At 37.0% G+C, this 20,168-nt stretch overlaps 1 protein-coding gene across 6 annotated transcripts in view; it reads right to left on the bottom strand.

Annotated features, from left to right (window-relative positions):
• TFDP1 (transcription factor Dp-1) overlaps window positions 1-20,168 on the bottom strand; it is a 47,600-nt gene that overhangs the window by 18,978 nt on the left and 8,454 nt on the right. For all 6 annotated transcript variants that reach the window (XM_062575420.1, XM_062575438.1, XM_062575392.1 and 3 more), the window contains exon 3: window positions 12,703-12,769. In XM_062575420.1, coding sequence (XP_062431404.1) covers window positions 12,703-12,769 — 67 coding nt within the window. The remainder of the gene's footprint in view (window positions 1-12,702; window positions 12,770-20,168) is intronic.

The raw sequence follows: 20,168 nt of genomic DNA on the forward strand, positions 1-20,168 counted from the left end.
TGTGCCAGTGCTCCGTCACTCTCACAGGGAAGAAATTCCCCCTCACGGTCAGGTAGAACTTCCTGTGCTTCAGTTTCTGCCCATTGCCTCTTGTCCTGTCACACGGGACAACTGAAAAGAGTTTGTCCCTGTCCCCTTGACACCCTCCCTTCAGGTACACATTGATAAGATCCCCTCTCAGTCTTCTCTTCCCCAGGCTGAAGAGGCCCAGCTCTCGCAGCCGTTCCTCACAGGGCAGGTGCTCCAGCCCTCTGATCATCTTCGTAGCCCTATGCTGGACTCTCTCCAGTAGCTCCATATCTCTCTTGGACCAGGGAGCCCAGAACTAGACACCGTACTCGAGATGAGGCCTCCCCAGGGCTGAGTAGAGGGGCAAGATCACCTCCCTCCACCTGCTGGCAACACTCTTCAGAATACACCCCAAGAGACCATTGGCCTTCTTGGCCACAAGGGCACATTGCTGGCTCATGGTCAATCTGACATCCACCAGCACTCCCAGGTCTTTCTCTGCAGAGCTGCTCTCCAGAAGGTCAGCCCCCAGCTTGTACTGGTGCCTAGGGTTATTCCTTCCTAGATGCAGAACCCTGCACTTGCCCTTGTTGAACCTCAGGAGGTTCCTCTCTGCCCAACTCTCCAGCCTGTCCAGGTCTCTCTGAATGGCAGCACAGCCCTCGGGTGTATCAGCCACTCCTCCCAGCTTGGTATCATCAGCAAACTTGCTGAGGAGGCACTCCGTCCCCTCATCCAGGTCATTGATGAAAAAGTTGAACAGGATGGGACCCAGTACTGAGCCCTGAGGGACTCCACTCTTGCAAGTATAATATTAGCATAGAGGGAAGGGTACATACACACTATGCTTCTTTACAGTTTTTAATTTCATGGAAGCGCTCAAACCATCACTGACAATTAAAGGTAACTAAAGAAATTCATGCTGCTGAACCTGCCTGGCTCTATATAGAAATGCCACAGTACGTTTATTTTTATGCTACAAACTCTTCTACAAGAAAGTTAAATGCATTTGGAAGAACAGTAACACACAGTTCAGTTCTAACCAAAAAAACAAAAAGTCAACCCATAAAAGGTAACACACTAAACAGAAAAGCATACTTGCTCAAGAACAGTACTATTGTTACTGATTTAATAAAGTAGTGCTTTTAAAAAGGATAAAATTTTAAACTTGTCCTTCTCAAGTGAATCTTACTACTTTCTCAATTACCTGATGTGCAAATATTTTTCTACTACACAACAGCATTTTCAATGAGGCCAATAACACACTAGTTTCACAGTCTTTTTAAGGATATAAGAAGAAATAATTTTATTAACTTAGCTTTGCAAGTCAGTGATAGCTTAATTTAGTCAAAGAAATTTTACTGTTTTCTTGCTAATTATTGTTACTTACTTTTACAGCAATTATTGTAATCCAAGTAACACCGTACTTGGTACCATGAGATGGTGTGCATATGTAGCACGTAAAAATTAAAAGCACAAGTTTGCAGATAGTTCCCCTGGCACAAACCTTTCTTCCTTCTCAAAACAAATACATATTAATACAGTTAGTTCCAGCCACTTTTTCTTCCTCCTTCCTTTTCTAAAGAACTAAAGACTTCAAAAAGAGCAGTAAAAGGCCAGGTAAAACACACATAAAAATTATCCCAAGGGATAATTACTATTTAAATTCTCAATTTCCAGCCAATTTGGATGACTTCTTTTGGTAACTCATTTACAATCACTAAACCTCAAAAAAAGCAGAGCTTCATGAGCACAGAGTTACGTAATGCCTCCAAACACAAGATAATGATACAGATGAGCTCAAGGAGCAATGCTGTGTAAAACTCAAATAGCAGAAGTGTCAGCACAAAAAAATGGTATTGATCTATCTACAAACTGCTACAGGTAAGTGCTCTTTTCATGGAGAAACATTGTAAACTAATCTCCTTTGGTTACTATTGGCATTTAGGGGAGAATTCTTGGTCCAGACCTTGGCTTGCACGTGAAAATAAACCCAAGAATTTCACAAAGAAGAAAGAATCCCTTATAGAATTTCAGCTATAAAATAGGCCAGTGATACAATCACGTATGATCATTATTAATCTGTTAAACGATTTGACATTCCACGAAAAAAAAAAAAAACACAGCAAATTCCTAGATTATAAAAAGGTCCTCTGCAAAGCAAAGCAATAGCTCTTTGTAAAAACTGATGAAATAGCAGCGACCCTGCACTTCGTGTTCCATATTGCAGAGGCTGGGCTGAGGTATGCCTTGACCCAGGAACAGAAAACCTGCCCACTAAGTGCTGTGCCATCTACTGATGCAATCTACCATGCAGGCAGTTTTCTGTACTTGTCAAAGAGAGCGCAATAGGAGTGATGCAACAGCAGAAGTCCACTGAAAAAACAAGTCAGTTTCCTGATAAGGTCATCTCCAGCAAACTTATGCCAGTCTGTTTTCTAGCGCAGAGGCAGTATTGTACACAGTGGAGCCAAATTCTGTAATTTTGCAAGCACTTTCTGAATTAGTGTATCCCAACAAGGAACGCACAAAATGAGAAAAAGAGTGGTTTGTCAGAACTCTGTCCAGAGGACAGTTTGTAAGCGCCCTACATGACTGAAGGTTAGGAGGTAAGCAAAGGGTTATTTTAAGAAAAGTCTACAGAAAATTAATCTCGCAAATGACAATTTGTAGCACAACTGCTTAAAAATACTCTTATGAACTCCACAACTTTTATCTTGATCAAATAAGCTTTGAAACACATGGTTTTTACAGAGCAGATGAAATCTGTCTTGAGGCTTGCGATGCAACTTGAAGGCAGCAATCTTCTTACACTAGTCACAATACAAACCATACATGATGTATGCCTTTGAAAAGATGCTATCAACTACCTGATATAACTCAGAGCTAAGAGAATGCAACTTAAAAAGCCTAATATGTCTCTTTTGGGAGACCAAATAAAGACCAACAAGACTTTCCATGAACAAGATAAATTAACGAGAAATATCCATTTTATAACACAAGGAGTGACACTGGAGATTCCATTGTGATTGTCACTTTTGAGAAGGCCCTATGTCATCTGGAACATTAAATCCCTTTTATTTTGGGAATTAAGCAAATATTAATAGGAATAGAATTTATAAGCAGCCTGAATATCTGTACTGCTTAGAGTCAAATGGATTTTTCTTCTTCTTTTCTGTGAGGAGTGACTAAAGAGATAAAAGGAGGAAGACTGAATTCTACATGAACACAACCAATAAAATTTCTTTACTGTCACCACTTTGTAAAGCAAATACAGACAAAGCTAATTCTGGCTCCAAATCTTTCCATCAAATCAACTGCTTAGAAAAAATGAAAAGACTAAATAATGAAAGCAAATTAGTCACTGACTGCAAAATCTGTGCTGCTTTCCCAAGTGTCATATGCTCCCCCCTCTCAGTAATCTCCTGACAGATCTATCCAAAAAAATTACAAGTTTGGAATCAGAAAGTGACCAAAACCTCTTCCAGGAACATAAAGTGGCTTGAGTCCCTCCGATTTTTGCAGGTTTTTTTTTCCAACTGAAAAGCTCTGGGTTATCAAATTACATACTTCTCTCAAGGTCTCTGCAAGTCACAGGCCTTACTACAGATAGTGCTATAATGTTCTGAGAGAGTGTGTATTAGGCTCTCTGATTTTCAGTCGTGGGCTCTACTTGTCCTCATATCATTAAGTATCCTAGTTAATGAAGTTGCACTTGGATAACACAGACAATGTAGCTGAAAACTCAACAAGTAATTAGTAGGACCTTCCTCCCTAGTGAAGTAAGAGCAAAGCATCTACATCTCCTGGAAACAGAAAGAAAAGCGCACAGTGAAAAGCACTCGGAATTGGAGGCTTATAGCAGCATTCCCTTTCTGTGGCTTCCATTCAAAGCAATACATTTTTTCCCCAAAAAATGAAAGAAAAAAAAAAAATAAAAAGGAAGAAGGAATTATAGATGAGCTTCTTCCATTAATCAAAAGCACTGTTCTATTACCCCATGCACGTGAAAGTTTCAGGTGCCCACTCTCCAACACTCTCTGCTAGCACAGAAACTTCTGCAGCTAACTTCAACTCCAAAAAACTGCCTAATGATGAGGCTATAGGATCTCTTCCTAGAGGTGTTGGGAGCAACAGAAATAAATTTAAAAAAAAAATACAGATTTTTTTTAAATATAGGAAATCTAATGGAAGCTCATCATGGAGATTTAAAAGTAAGGAAAACAGATTATCTGAGGCTCATTTTTCAGTATGACAGTCTCTAGATCATAAAATTAAAAATAAGATGTGCCTTTGAGGACTCCAACCAGTGAAACCAAAAAAAGTTCCCTGGAAAGTAGAGGAATAATAGGGTTCAAATCTTCATGCAGTTCAAAGACAGATGTGCGGTCTCTGAAGCAGAGACACAGGTGAGAATGAATCCTGTTTCAGACAGCAGTAAAGCAGAGCCCAGAATATCAGTGATATTTAATATAGGAAATAACACACAGAAATTGAGAATTTCAGAGCTACAGAAAGTTGGTGATGGAAGGTAATCAGGACACAATCAGGTAAGTTGAGGAAAGTCCTCAAAGAAATAAAGCTAGGCAGCTTTGGACAAAAGAAATGTCCAGAGGAAACATTCTGAAACAACAAGCTATTATAGCAGCAAAAGTTTTCTATATGAACTATGGGACAAGCTTCCACCTCTTTCTCCATGTCAAAAATAGCATCATGGTAGCAGGAAACAGGGTAGTAAAGCCTCAAAACCTTCAAGATTTCTCAATACAGTGATCAGTTTGGTGCTTGACAACAATCTCTTTCAACTCCAATGCTAGATACAGGTGAAGCAGAAATCAAATGCCAACAGTTCCCTCAAGGGCTGTTCAATTATTTTCTGTGTATTTTTCATTACACTATCTACCCCAAATCATTTAGCCAGAACTACTGCTTTCTTCTAAGTTTAAGAGGAGTTACATACAAGCACAGCTTGATGTTTTCTGAATCAGAAGGGATCAGCCTACCATAACCTTTGCCAGCACACACAGACCACTGTCTCTAGTGTGTATCAAGTCAAGTAAGAATATCTTTGTTTATTGAGCAAGTTGCATCATCTTGTTAAAACAGCATACTGATACAGCAGTTCTGAGCACTTAGCACAAACAGCTTAGACTTTTAGACAATTCCTATCAGTCTTAGATATGACTAATGATACTTTATTCCATCTATTATAAATCAGCATTTCTGACACTGTATTGGAATAACTGTGCAGTCTACCCTTAGCTGAAGGCACTTTTAGTATCATTCCTATTTGAAGCAACAATTCTATTTCCTAACATTGGCTTTAGAAAAATAACAAGTGACTGGAATTCTGAGCTGCGATAACACAGACATTTTATAACCCACATTTAAGCATATAACTACTTGCTAAAGGGAGAATCACAGGCCCTGAGATAGACTTCTACTTCTGTTCCAGAATAACAATTCCAGTCACTGTCAAAAATCATGGTTTGACCTTGCAAAGAAAAATAACAATAAAATTAAACTGCAAAAGTTTATCATATAAATGAAAAGAATAAGAAAGGCAATTTTACAATTAAGCTATGTTGAAATGTAAGAGTCTAAATACGCCCCCCAAATTAAACATTTAACTTGAATTTTCGGTTACCAAATTTGAAATGAAAACAAAACTCAAATTATTTATGCCTATACAATGTAAAACTTTATTTTGAAAGATAAGAGGTGAAAGGGGTTAAAAGTATTTTTATTTTCTGGTTACATACCAATAACGCCACCTACTGGTATGATATGACAGATAATTCAAATTTCCTTGGTATTTTAAATTTTATTTCAGAGATCTAATTTTAGCACAACTTTAAACACAATTGGTTCTCTTTTCCTTTCCACTCATCTGAGGCCAATCATTTCTTCCACCATATACTCTTCACAAGCAAGAGGCAAGATTAGAAACAAACAGTTTCCTATTTAATACTCAGATATGAATGCTAGTCTGGCTGTAACAATAAAGACCAGAATATAGCAGTTTTCTCTGAAATACAACCTCTCTGCAGAACAAAGCTTTTAAGCCTGTAAAATTCATTGCTAAATCATTCTTAGCAGAAAACAAAAACTCGTGAGGAAGTTTTACTTGTCCAAGTCCTTTTAAAAAATCTTTCCAATTCTCTAATCTCTTAATGTTTTCTGAGCCCAAAAATGAATTCTGATTATAATTATTAGTCAAAGCCCATGTTCAGAGTTGATATGAGTAATTCCAGGTTTAGGCAGTTAGCCAGGTAGATATTCTAAAACAAACCTAGGAGTTCATTAGATTCCCCCCACACACACACCAATTCTCCTTATTTTTTCCCCCCAAAGTGGTTTTTTTGAGTTTAAATCCGAAAGTGTTAAAAGAAATAAAAGACAACTGGAATACCCAAATAAGATTGTCCTTTTCTTTTAACTAAGGTATGTAAGAAGTGAACAATTATGATCAAGACACTTCAGAATTTTACTCTACATTTAAACTGCTCTCTTTTTTCTGTTTCGGGTAAAATAATTCCTCCTTTATATTATTACCAGAAACAGAACGGAGATATAAATCACAATTTGGGTTCCTTTAGAACATTGCTTCACTTAATATTTGAAATCCTTATAGCTTGTGATCATAATTTGAGGGTTTATTTGGCTTAAATTAGGCACAATTTCTACAACATCCATCTCTGAATATAGGATAACAAGCAATGGAAAGGGCCCTGCACGATGTTCTTCCCAGCAATCAAGTCTTCAGGGAAGAAAGGCAACTGGATATTTTGGAATGAGCCAAGGAAACTTGCATTTCTGATTACAAAAGGATTTAGCTTTCCTTTGCAATGTCACAATTGAAGCTGACAGTAAATATAGCAGTAGAACAAGTGGCAGATATAAAACTAAGTAGTTTTATTACAATATATTAATGAGAGGCCATCAGGATACACAGCTATCTATTGCTGCACATATCACTTGCTACCAGAGTCCTTAGCAAGGCTGCACGCTAGAAAATACCTTGGCACTGCACAGAAATTTGTGGAGCAAACGTGCCACCACCATCTCTTCCTCTCTTCTCAGAATGCTCTCTCTGTACATTATAGCACTGCTTTTCTCCTGAACAGGGTTATACCAGAAAACTAACCTGTTGGTTACTCCAAGTACACCAAAACCTTTCCCACTGATGCCTGTACCAGATCAAACACACTAGACCAAATCTGTGGATCTGTGGCATTGAACTCCAACAGACTAGAAGTTCAGATACTATTGGCATTAGCCTCAAAGCAAATATTGTTCTTAAGAGGAAAGTTGTAACAAGGCACAAACAGCTAGTCATGCCTCATGTCCTTAAAAAAGGCAAGGCTTCCAGGACAAATTAGAGATTTTCAACAGGAGCACCCTGAAACCAAACATACTGAAAACTTGTATTACCTCATTCAAGGAATGGCAAATACTTGAATAGTGAGAAAAAAAAAAAAAAAAATCTCCTAACTTTTACATCTGTATCAAGACGACAAATCAATTAAATTGCATATTTTTAAATCCTTCATAAGATCTGGGAATCTATATGTCCTCAGATCAAACAGAGGTTTTTATCACTTGATGTGTCACTGGATGTCACTTTTCTGAGATTTACCTTTGAGAATTAGCCTTGTAGGCTAAATTCTTAGTGGTAAAGGAACAAAAGTAGGCAGAGAGAAGCTTCCTCAAGTGAGCAGAGCTAATAGTGTCACCCAAACACAGAGAAAATTTGCAGCTTGCTTGAGTAACTCCAGCTAATGCTGTTTTTCTGTACTTTCACGGCAAAATGCCTGGGTGTTACATTCCATTAGTGGAAATACACAATGGTACCAGTGAACACAGGTGAACTTACACTCAACTTTTTCTGAAGTATCTTATGCACAAGCTTCCAACTTTTCTCTACTACACATTTTAAAAAGTGACAATTATTCCATGTTAAAGCTGTTTTTGAAGAAAAAATTCATTTTCTAGAGTATTTTCTCAAATGGTGTTATGTCTCCAGGAATAATTTACTCATTCATATGCATTACTCAAACCAAATGTTGTAAACTGAACAGTATTTTTTTTCCCTCCTGAAACAAAGTTGATCTTTGTTATATACATACATATATGTATATGTATATATGTATGTATGTATATGCGTGTGTGTGTGTGTGTGCGCGCGTGTGTGTATATATATATATATATATATATATAAAAGAATCAGGAGTTCATGATTTTGAACAGTCTCTCCAAAGTGAATTAGGCTGTAAGAATGTCCATACTAGCTTAAATAAAAAGACTGCCTAGGCTGGTAACCTATTTCTGACAGTAGTGGATGACCTGGCAACGAATACAAGGGTAGCACTTGCATACAGAGATGCTTCCCTCTCTCCCACCTCTCTCTCAGATTCTACAGCTTTTGGACTATTGAGCAAGAGGTTGTTCAATATAACCACTGAGCAAGATGAATGATGTCTCCTTTTCTATTTACATATCCCAGATTTCTGCTATTGTAGGTAAAAATTTACAGCAGTCCACTTTCAAGCTATTCCAAAAGGTGTGGATAACTGACAGCAATCACCAAACTAAACACTCTTTAGCTCAAAATTATTCCTTTCACTGACAATTACAAAACATTTTCTGAAGGTACACAGCTAAAAACTTCAGTTTTATCTGCCCATTAAGAAGTTTAATTATCCCAAATTAATCAAATGAATTAAAATATTACTACCGCCGTAATTGCTAGTGATAGGGAAGTTTACACATTACTTATGTTTGCATCAAATCCTGAGAGGATAATAAGAAATATCCAATCTACCACAGTGTAATTGCTAAGAAAAGAAACAATAGTGTTTCTAGTAACAAAAGAAGAATCTTAAAGGTAAGTGGCATCACAATTCAGAAGTTTATACATATATATATATATATATACACACACATATATAAAATAAAAAGTGTGTATGTGTGTGCATGCATATGTATGTGTGCATATGTGTGTGCACATACACACACACACACACACACACACACACACATGAAACAGCCTCACAACCTATACGGCAGGATTTAACCTGTTTAGACCTAAAGTAAATTGTATCTTGATGCAGCAACTGCTGTTGCTGCAAGGTTCTTCAGGCTGTAAAAAAGGTTACATAATCCAATTCGGCCAGAAAAGTCAGTCTCTGCTAACCTGTGATATTTGATTCATACATCTTCCACCGAGTCTCATATTCACCTTACAGACCTCTGATACAGTGCTACAGAATCATTTCAAGAAAAAGATCCTACTCTCCCAAAAGATTTTCAGGAGTATGTCCTTATGACCAGGTGGACAACTCAGTTTTTGTCCCCTTTGATGTTCCTAAAAACCTTTTTTCTTTGACAGCTGAGCTCCTCCAGATACCATTCACACCTAGCTACCAACACATAGAAACAGAAGTCAGTCAAGAATTTCTTGCTGAGGTTGCATTCTTAGTCTGCTGAGCTTCTCAAAAATCAGACTATTCCCAAAGATCATGGAAGGCACTATCTAATATTTCTAATCCAATGACCCTGAATGCTGTAACAGTACTAAGGGAAAGTACCACAACAAGCAGCTAGGCTCATGTATTCTCCCTGAATAACTGTTTCCCTTATAACTGTTACTGAGGACAGCAGATTGGGTTAAGCAAATCACTGGTCTAACACAGTGGGGAACTTCTTATGTTCTTATCCAGTATCAGTAAAGCAGTACATTCCCCAGACTCTAATTGTGAATGACTTGTGATTTCTCAAAAAAAGACTCCTTCCTTTTATGAAATACAAAGCTGCTGCAGGAGGGGAGGGAAGCCTTTCAGTGATGGACTCTGGAGAAGAATAGGAAGGTTTCCTCCTGACCTCCTTCAGCTCATTATTGAAATACACTAGATGCACTTCTATTCTTCTGGTCACTAAAATAATTCAAAATAACTTACTAAATATCTAAAATGAACTATTAAAAAAAATAAAAAGCTATACCCCATGGAAAGCTTACTCTACATTTTTGATTCATTATTGGGGACTGAATCCTCTTCATCACAAAAATAAAAGAAATCTTTCATAGACTTAGTAAGAAAGCAATAGACTTCTGTATGTAATACTTTCTTAACAGTAAATGTGTGCATTAGGAACATACTATCTTGGGCATATGAGTTACACTTCAAACACCAACTTTTAAAGGCTACAACCCCCAAAATTGCAAAAAATCCCCAAACCAAGAAAGTAATAATGGAAAATAAATATCTCTTTAGTGAATAAATTCCAATACTAAATACTTTAGTGACAGAAAGATTTGTTGTGTTAAATTCTGACTAAGACTACAATGCCTGCATATAAAACAAGGACAAGTTAGAAGAAATGTAAAACAATCAAGCTAACAGAAAGTCACTGTTTCTTCTCAGAATTAAGAATTAGTTGCTGACCAACACCTTCAGAAATTCTCCTGAAAGCAATGATGCGCAGAGATTAATTAAGGATAGCTTAGTGTGCTCATTTTATTTGTGATGCTATGTATTAAAAACAAAGTTGGATTTTCAAACAGAGAAGCTGCAAGCCCAAAATAAAATATTTAACCACTGAAATTAATTTTAGAAATTCTAAAAGCAAAGAAACTTGGCCCCTGTTTTTTCCCACTTTTACTTTAAAAACTATGCAATCATAAAAGATTCACCTTTCCAAATCTTACTGTCTAGACTCCACCATCTGTATTGGCTAGATCTCCATTGATGATAACAGGAACTTAGACACTTAACTCATACATAATGTAAAACACATTGGTGGAAATGTCTCCGTAAGTATCTGTCCTACCAAACAATCAGTTTTATTGCTCAAAGGAGTTAGTTAAAATGGTATAGCTATTAAGGATCAAGTCTGTACTTGAATATTTTTTTTGTTTCAGGTGGTGTGGTGGGGAGAGGAGTTACAAATATACATGTGGATTGCTCTTTGATTTACCTGTCTCTACTGCCTTGTAGAACAGCTAAGCATGGATAGCAGTCTGAAGGAAACCTGTGGCTGTATCAGAAAAATTAATGTACTGACTTGTTTGCATGGCAAGTTCTTTCCAGCAGACGCAAATAAGCAACCCTTCTGCAGTTAATACGTGTTAATACAATTATTCAAGCAATATATAGTGCCTTCTCCTTCAAAGGTAGATCATGGTAGATTAGTCAGAAAGTTTCCTTTTGTAAAACAAGAGAATGTCACAGAGATAAGTCTATTAAGATTCCAATAAAATATCTGATGTATCATACTATATATAAAAATTATCAGTTAATAGAAGTTCTTCTGCAAACTGCAAAGAGAAATGCTTAAGTGAGTTCTTCTGAAATGGGATATTAGGGTAGAGCAATATCACTAATGGAGTTCCCCTGAACTGGGCCACAGGTCAATCTTAAGAGTATGCCAGTGTGATCCAACAGTGCATAAAGTTAATAACTTTGTCAAAATTGAGGTTTACGAGAGCATCAGACAAGAAGCAAAAAATGACTCTGTCCTAAAAAATTTCACCCTACTTGTACAAGTAGCAAAGCACACCATCTGTCATACAGAAGCATAAACCAGATTACCATCACTTGCAAGTAACAACAAAGGAAAACGGTCATTTACCCAATCTATTGTGAGATGGCTGTGAATCACAAACATGACATTGCACAGAAGAATTATTAATACCGCTTTACAAGTATGATTAACACTTCACCTGGAGTGAATACTTCACCTATATACAATTTTGGTTACCTGTGTTCAAGAAAGTTGATCAAATAGATGGACAAACAGTTTCACAGATAACCAATAAGGAAAATCCAGGGGAAAAGGAGCCTATCTCAGGAGGGAGCCAGAAAAAAAATGGCTGGTTGGCCCAACAAACTAAAGATATACAACTTTTATTTATAAATTGTAGTAGAGAAGATCTATTAAGCTGAAAAAATAACACTGGATTACAAGCAAAATATACAAACTGGCAAAAATATACTTAACTGGAAATCAGAAAATAGTTCAAATCTCACTTTAGAAACAGCTTTCCCATAAGAGTAATTTTCACATATGGCATAATCACAGATGATATGACATAGCTGCTTGGAACTGCAGGTAACTGGAACATTGTGTGCTTCTGTTTTTTCCCCAATTATGCTAATTGTAAAAAGCAGCACAAAATTCTCCAAGTGTTTAGATACTTTTAGTTTTTGAGCTTGTCTATCAAATTGAAGTTTATAGCCTATGCCAAAACCTATAGGTTTGATTACATTACATTATAGCACAAGCACAGTGATTATCTGCAAATCTAAGAGTTCTATTAAGAATATTATCTCAGGTAAGGTTGCACTAGTGTGGATGCACTATCACATAAATAGTCACAACATTTTAAACCGTTGCAGCTCTTGCAATTTTTCCAATTGCTAAAATATACTGATGCTGCTGATGTATTAAAGTATACTGGCAACGATGGTCTAAAACAGCTACCTGAATGAGAAAACCACATACGGATGACAATTAAGCCTCACACTCAGTTTAAAGACAAATACAAGCCATAGTAAATCTAGAGTTTTTGTACATAAAATACAATTTAAGAAAAGCTTTACAAAAAAAACACTAAGAAAGCAGTTTAAAGGTAGTAATAACTATATGGAAAACTACAAAATCAGAGGCTTAACTAAAAAATCTTTTTCTTACCTTTTCCAGGACTTAGATTTTGGTCTATAAACACCTTAAGCTCTCCATTGGCTTCAATTAGTCCAGCCTATTAAAGAAAGTAACTTTTATTAAATTTACAAATACTGACAGCCTTTTGTTGTTAAGGATGGAATGAATCATATTGTTCATCCTCAAAAAACTACCACTATGAAATCACACTGTTTATAGCATAAAATACGCCTTTTTTTTTTTAAATCTGTAGATGTTAGAAATACCATATTCTGAAAAAGCAAGGAGAAAATCCTTTCACTTTCACCTTGCTATTTTGTGTTCTAATCTAGGCTCTAATAGTACATGCATGTTGTTTTAAGAGATAGTTGAAAACTCTTCTAACAAGAGACAGACATCTGTGACTACGCTTTTATCTGTGTAGATACTATTCACCCACTGCAGAAGCTAAACATTATAGTAAAAACAGTCATGGTCGTAGATAGAGGTTTAATCATTTTTATAAGAAAAATGGCATTAAAAAAACAGCTTGAGTTTTCTACTTTTTTAAAATCAAAATTTAAATCTCTTAAATAAAAGAGCTATAGGATTATATACAAATATATAAAGTAACCGCCATCCCTTGAGAAAGCTCACAATGGAAGTTACTCAAAAAATATTATTAATTTCTGGTAACTTGTAGGCCTCTTACAATCTTTAAAAGACAATTAAGTGGCCTGCTATTAGTCAACAGCAAGGCTTTCTCCTTAAAAATCAACCTTGAGCCCTGCTTAAAATCTGCCCTGTGAGACAGAAGTTTTGCAAGACGTGGCAAAAGCCACTAGGGGATGCTATGCTGCTGCTATGATCTGGGTGTCTGACAATAATGATTTCTTAAGAAAGTTAAGAATTACCAAAAAAAAAAAAAAAAAAGAAAGGAAACTTACTAAGCTCTTCTCTCTTCAGTGAAAGGGGAGAGGAGAAAAAAACAGCTGAGTATTGAAAGCAAGCTGAGAAGTACACAGAAGAAGAACTCTGCTAAAGAAATCATAAAGAGCAATGGCCTATAAAGACATGGCAGAGAGGAGGACCTGGTGGCACAGAGAAGTCATAACCAAAGAAAGAGAGAAAGGAAATAATGGGTAAAATTAAGAGCTTGTGGCATTTCTGTCTTCCATTACTTTGGGTGGAAAAATGGGAGAATGTAATAGCTCTGTTTAAATAAGACTACGAGTACATGCAACTTGCCAATATAAAAACATTACTTACTCTCCACCTTGCCCACAGTAGGGATTTAAAGGCTAATTAAACAAATGACATTAAACAAATGATAGTTCCACTGGCCTCTTCTCAGCCATCTGAGCTTTTATAAGCCTAACTCTTCATTGCATTTACCACACAATTCAGAAGTGCAGCACACAGTATCTTCCTATTAGCTGGCAAATACTTTCAAAGAAAGCAAGCACTCATCAACATGAAACCAGTATTGTAGACAAATGTGTTACTAGAGCTCCATTCTACAGCAATATGATATTCCAGAATACTGGAACAGAGCGTACTATATGAATATATTTTTTGCTAAGTATTACATTATACCTATACTACCTCAATTTCACAAGAGTGTTAAACCACACAGGAAGTGCAGTCTCATTGTCATATATTTTTTAAATGCAATGCTTCAGTTTCTATTCAGCAGCAGAAAAAATAGGCTTATCCTCTAGGATTCCTGCCAACTCTTTTCCATAAGAATCAAAAACATACCAATAAGAATGAAAAGATATTAATGTCTTGAGTTTGCAATTTGTGGACTATCAGAAAAATGGCTATTTCATTCTGTAATGTGTCTTTCATTTCAAAGTGCATGAATGTAATAACTTTGATTTATTAAATTCATGCATCAGTTTAATATGCAAAAAGGAAATGTGTATCAAGTTCACATGTAAGTTATAGTGATAATCCCAACAAACACTGAAGCTGTGAGCATTATTCGGCAAGTTCAGGTAAGCATCAAATGCAAATAGATGTTTCAGTAATTAATTCAGTAATTAACAAAACAGGTAATTCAATAATCATTTATAGGTATCTTATTTTGCAATTTTTTTCTTAACTAGCATGATCTCCAATAAAACGTTTTCTAAAAAAATTATTATTCTTTCAGCACTCAAGTGACTACCTCAACTATAACACCAAATCATCTGAAGAGCTTTAGTTTTTCTTCTTCATAATCTGCAGTGAGTAAAATTACTCAAAACAATATACAACTCTAGAAAAACAAAGAACCTAGCCCAACACTACAAAGGATCAGGTTAGTGCTGTATGCCATGATCCACCCTTTTGTGTAACTGGATTTATGTAAGCCACAGACAAACCAAAGAACATTCAGGAAAAATACTGTATTTCACTCAACAATAGAATGCAACTTAAAAAAAAAATATATCAGAGAACAACAATAATTGAACAATAAGAACAACCTTCACAGAAACCAGGCAACTCACAAAGTCTACAGAAGTTATAGTTCTGCCACCATCCATACCAATGCCTTGCAAGAAGGCTCAGTTTCAGCAGTTAAAAATTCAACTCATTCATGACAGAGCACGCCTACAAAAAACTCAAGGAAAACTGGAAGAATACTATCAAATCCTATAGAAAATAGCATCTCCATCTGCTATTATTCCTAACAAAAATTAATTTCTGTTGAAAATTCTGTTATTCCAGCCCCAGTATCTTTACAATTTTGGGTACTTTGATTATGATTATGGTTATGATTATAGTGGAGTCTCTTCAAAGATACATGTAAGCTTTAGACAGAGATACTGTATCTTGAATTAAAAAGCAGAGTTTCCATTCCACATGAAATTCTGGTATCTGTTCTAAAATGGAGCTACTAAGAAAATCCCTTAGTATATATTTCAAAGAAATTTCCACTATTTTTCAAGGCACATTCTTTTGGAGGAAAGACCAGGATTATTCCTCCAAGCTCAAATGAAAGAAAGAAAATAGGACCTAGAGGGAAATATGGCCATAGCTCCCATTAGGTATAATCACATAGTACACACACACACACAGAGTACACACTCTTCAATTCCCTCCTCCCCCAATAGAAAAATAATCTTCCCAGAAGAAGGGTTCAAACTTGAATAAAATTCTGTTCTATGATGGGGAAACACACTCAGTTTTCAGGCCTTACCTACCAATTTTTATTAAAGTATTGTGATTTTTTCACCTGATAATGTAATTTCTTCATATTCTCTCTTTCCTGATGATCTTCTCATGAGCCTCAATTTCAGGATGCATTACTTCCTTTGATGATAATGTCAAGGCTGCTTCAAATAATATCACGTCCTTAACATTTGATTTTGAACATCTGAATCAGCTTTATCAACTGACCGCAACTTCACAATTTAGAGCTGTTTTTTCTTCAGAGAGACATGTTGACTATGTATGCTTCTGTATGGCTGTATAAAATAACCCTACTCTCCTAAATGAGTAATAACAGATAAAGGAAAAGACATCTTTTTACCCTTTCTCCTTTCTGCATTTCAACAAAATGGACAATGATTTTTTAAAAAAGAAGAAAAAAAATGCTTTTCACACTCAACACAGCATCTAAGCTATAGTAACTTAAGGCCTAAATATAGATCTTGATCTTCCTTCCATAGTTCGGACGGAGGTTTAAAAACCCTTGGATAAATTAAGTTTGAGAACTGTAGCTGAAGAACCCATGCTGCAGTCATTACCCTAACCCACCACTTAGGCTCTGTTTTATTAGATCTTTCAGCACTCCTAGGGAAAAGAATTTGACTGACAGGATAAACTATCAAAAATTCAACCATGTTAGCTTTGGCCTCCTATGAGATCACCAGCAGTCATAAGGACTGAAAAGTCTGTTTTTGTTTTGAAATAAAAGCTGAAAAACTACAAGTGGTCTCAGCCTGACAGTCAATTCGGAAATACCTTTTTGCTGGTATTAACCACAGAATCACAGAATGGTTGAGGTTGGAAGGGACCTCTGGAGATCATCTAGGCCAACCACCTGTTCAAGGAGGGTCACCTAAGCACATGTTAGACAGGGTTGCATCTAGGCGTGTTTTGAAGATCTCCAGAGAAGGAGACTCCACAACATTTCTGGGTAACCTGTGCCAGGGCTCTGTCACTCACAGTGAAGAGGTTCTTCCTTATATTCAGGTGGAATTCATGTGCAGAGTCCTGCACTTAGAGGGGAAGAACTCCATGCACCAGTACATAGCTGGGGGCTGACCTGCTGGACAGCAGCTCTGCAGAGAAAGACCTGGGAGTGCTGGTGGATGTCAGATTGACCATGAGCCAGCAATGTGCCCTTGTGGCCAGGAAGGCCACTGGTATCCTGGGCTGCATTAGGAAGAGTGTTGCCAAGAGGCTAAGGGAGGTGATCCTGCCCTTCTACCCCAGCCCTGGGGAGGCCTCATCTCGAGTACTGTGTCCAGTTCTGGGCTCCCCAGGACAAGAGAGACATGGAGCTACTGGAGAGGGCTACGAGGATGATCAGAGGGCTGGAGCACCTGCCCTGTGAGGAACGGCTGCGAGAGCTGGGCCTCTTCAGCCTGGGGAAGAGAAGACTGAGGGGGGATCTTATCAATGCGTATAAGTACCTGAAGGGAGGGTGTCAAAGGGACGGGGACAAACTCTATTCAATAGTCCCATGCAACAGTTTAAGAAGCAATGGGCACAAACTGAATGACAGAAAGTTCCACCTGAATATAAGGAAGAATATCTTTATTGTGGGAGTGACATCACACTGGAAGAGGTTGCCCAGAGAGATTGTGGAGTCTCCTTCTCTGGAGATATTCAAAACACACCCAGATGCTTGAGCAGGGAGGTTGGACTAGATGATCTCCAGAGGTCCCTTCCAACCATATCCATTCTATGATTCATAGCTTTGACACCTACACTCCAATAAATGTGTCATATTGCACAAAGTGGAGACAGTTCTGTACACACATACAAAGCTTCATTAGCAGGGTCCATAGCTCATGGAGTTAATCTCAAAGTTACCTAGGGGGAGAAACAGGGAGACAACAAGAAAAAGAGAGAGAAAAGGGAAAAGTTTCCTCAGTGGTCAGTGCTGAAGGGAAGTGAGTGAGTCCACACATAAGTATCATCCTCTGGAACTTCCTGTGCTTCAGTTTGTACCCATTGCCTCTTGTCCTGTTGGTCGGCACCACTGAAAAGAGTCCGGCCCCAACTAAAGTTAATTTTAAACAAACTTTACTAAAAATACAGAAAATTTCATTTGCTATAAAAAAATATAAGTCCCTTATTGCAGACTGTCATAGAATAATTTATTATCTTGCTCATAAGCTAATTTCTGTTATCCTTAGTTATGCACTAGAAATTCAACATCCTTACAAGGAAAGTATCATCTCTTCCTCAACTTTCCAGACTTACAGCTCCATTTCTTAACAAAAGCTGGCATAGAATTATTCACTAAATCTTCATATTAAATAGAAAAGATGGAAGCTGAAATTGGATTCACAAAGAACCCATGAAAAGCGTGACCAAGTGTAGAAATTTGGCTAAAGCAAGACTTAACAAGTACACATGCTATGTCTATCAGATTTAAGCTGAGAGGCAGATCTCCATACTCCTCTGGGATAAGCAAACATGGGGAACAGAAGACGGCTTTTTTTTGCCACGAAAATATCTCTTCTATCTAGCTTCTAGATAATGAGTTCATTATATTCCTTGAGAAAGAGCTTGAGGAAGAAGGAAAAAAAGTTGGAAGAAACAGAGGTATTTGCTAAAAGGTATTTAATTGAATAGAAACATTCAGTTGTTAACTGATTAAATCCACCAGAATGAGACACAGGACCGGAATTGACAACAAAACAAGAAAACTGCGTGACCAATACATAGTGCTGCTTAAAGAATGGGAGTCAGAATGGGACAGACAGAAAAACAAGTAGGGAATATTGGGATTGGTGGGGAAAGAAATCAGCTCTGAAATGAGTCAGAAAAATCACATGGAAGATGACAGATGAGGAATTGAGGCAGAGAAACTGGGAGTCATTGAAACAGAGGAAAAAGAACTGATGAGAACTTAAGAGAGTTTTAATTGGACAAGGAGATCAGATCCTTGTATGGAGATGGGAAGAACATGGAAATTGGCAAGAATACAATCTACTCTAAATTAAACTAGGACTGACAAAGTAAATAAAATGAGACTAGATTGAGAATATTAATCAGGTGAGGAGTATTAAAGATAGAACCAGGAAGTGGGGAAATTGGAAAGGAAAAGTATTTCCACTACAGTACATTCCCTCCCAGAGTCTGTCAAGGAAGGAAGACGCCTCTGCTGTCTGCACGCATTTGCAAAGCCAACTAGCAAAAACACACACACCTCATGAGAACTGCACCTTAACTTGATCCATAGAGAATGACAGTCCCTAGGAGTCTACCTTTTAAGAACAGGCAATAAATGTAAAGGCCCTATCACATGCAATTTTATTATGTGCTGTTTCATGGACAATGTTTTTTTGTTTTGTTCTTTTTGTCTGTTTGCCTCATTTTCTTATCAGGAAGCTACAAAAAAAAACCAGAAAATCAGTACTGCTACAAAGTAGGAAAAATGCTTGTAAGTGTTAGAAATAAGGCTGCTTAAACAACCCTAATTTTTCTTCCACACCTATCCATACACGATGTCATCGCTAACAAAATGATCACACACTATTTTTTTCCATTGGACTCTCATCTCATTCTGGGACCAGAGCAAACATGCTCTGGGAATGAATCACCATATAAATGCAGGAGCCTGTTTTTATGGGACACCCAATTCATTTTTTAAACAGAAATTAAAAGGCAATTAAGGAATACGTTGAGGATTGCAGTAAAGGAAAGGAGGGTCTTAAATTTAAAATATTTGAACTGCACTCTGCAAATTAAGTAGTGAGAACTATGCCCTACTGTATAAACTAATCTAAAAGAATGCTTAAAGTTAGGTTACAGGAGTCTGATTCTGCAAAACTTTCAGATGCGTTATTTGCTGTCTGTGCTTCCTTTGCCTGTTCCCAAAACAGGGATCAGCCTCAATTCACAGCAGCATTGTGAAGATTAATGCACTTGTCAAGCACTCTGCAATGAGCTATTCCATAGAAATAAGCTTCACAAAAAGTAAATTGAACTATAAGCATGTTAGCTAACAGAACAAAGTCAAAACATTAGGCATTTTTTAAAAGATCTAGATCACACAGAAAACTGTGAAGATTTAAACTAAATGTAGAATAGTACATCAGTTAAGCACCGTCAATCTTTGTTCTGCATATAGGCTCTACTGCTAATGCACGTACATCAGACATTGAGTATATACAAAATGACAACTGTGATCTTTTTGGAGCATGTCAAGACCATTACCTTTTTTGAGTTTTTTTCCTAAGCAATGTACCTAGAATTCAGCAAAGATCACATGAAAAACTTTGAAGATGAATCAAATAGTGGTCCATTTTTTGTAGCTACACAGATTCACAAACACTATAGGAGTTAAA

This window comes from Rhea pennata, chromosome 1, assembly GCF_028389875.1.
Source record: "Rhea pennata isolate bPtePen1 chromosome 1, bPtePen1.pri, whole genome shotgun sequence".
Lineage (NCBI taxonomy): Eukaryota > Metazoa > Chordata > Aves > Rheiformes > Rheidae > Rhea > Rhea pennata.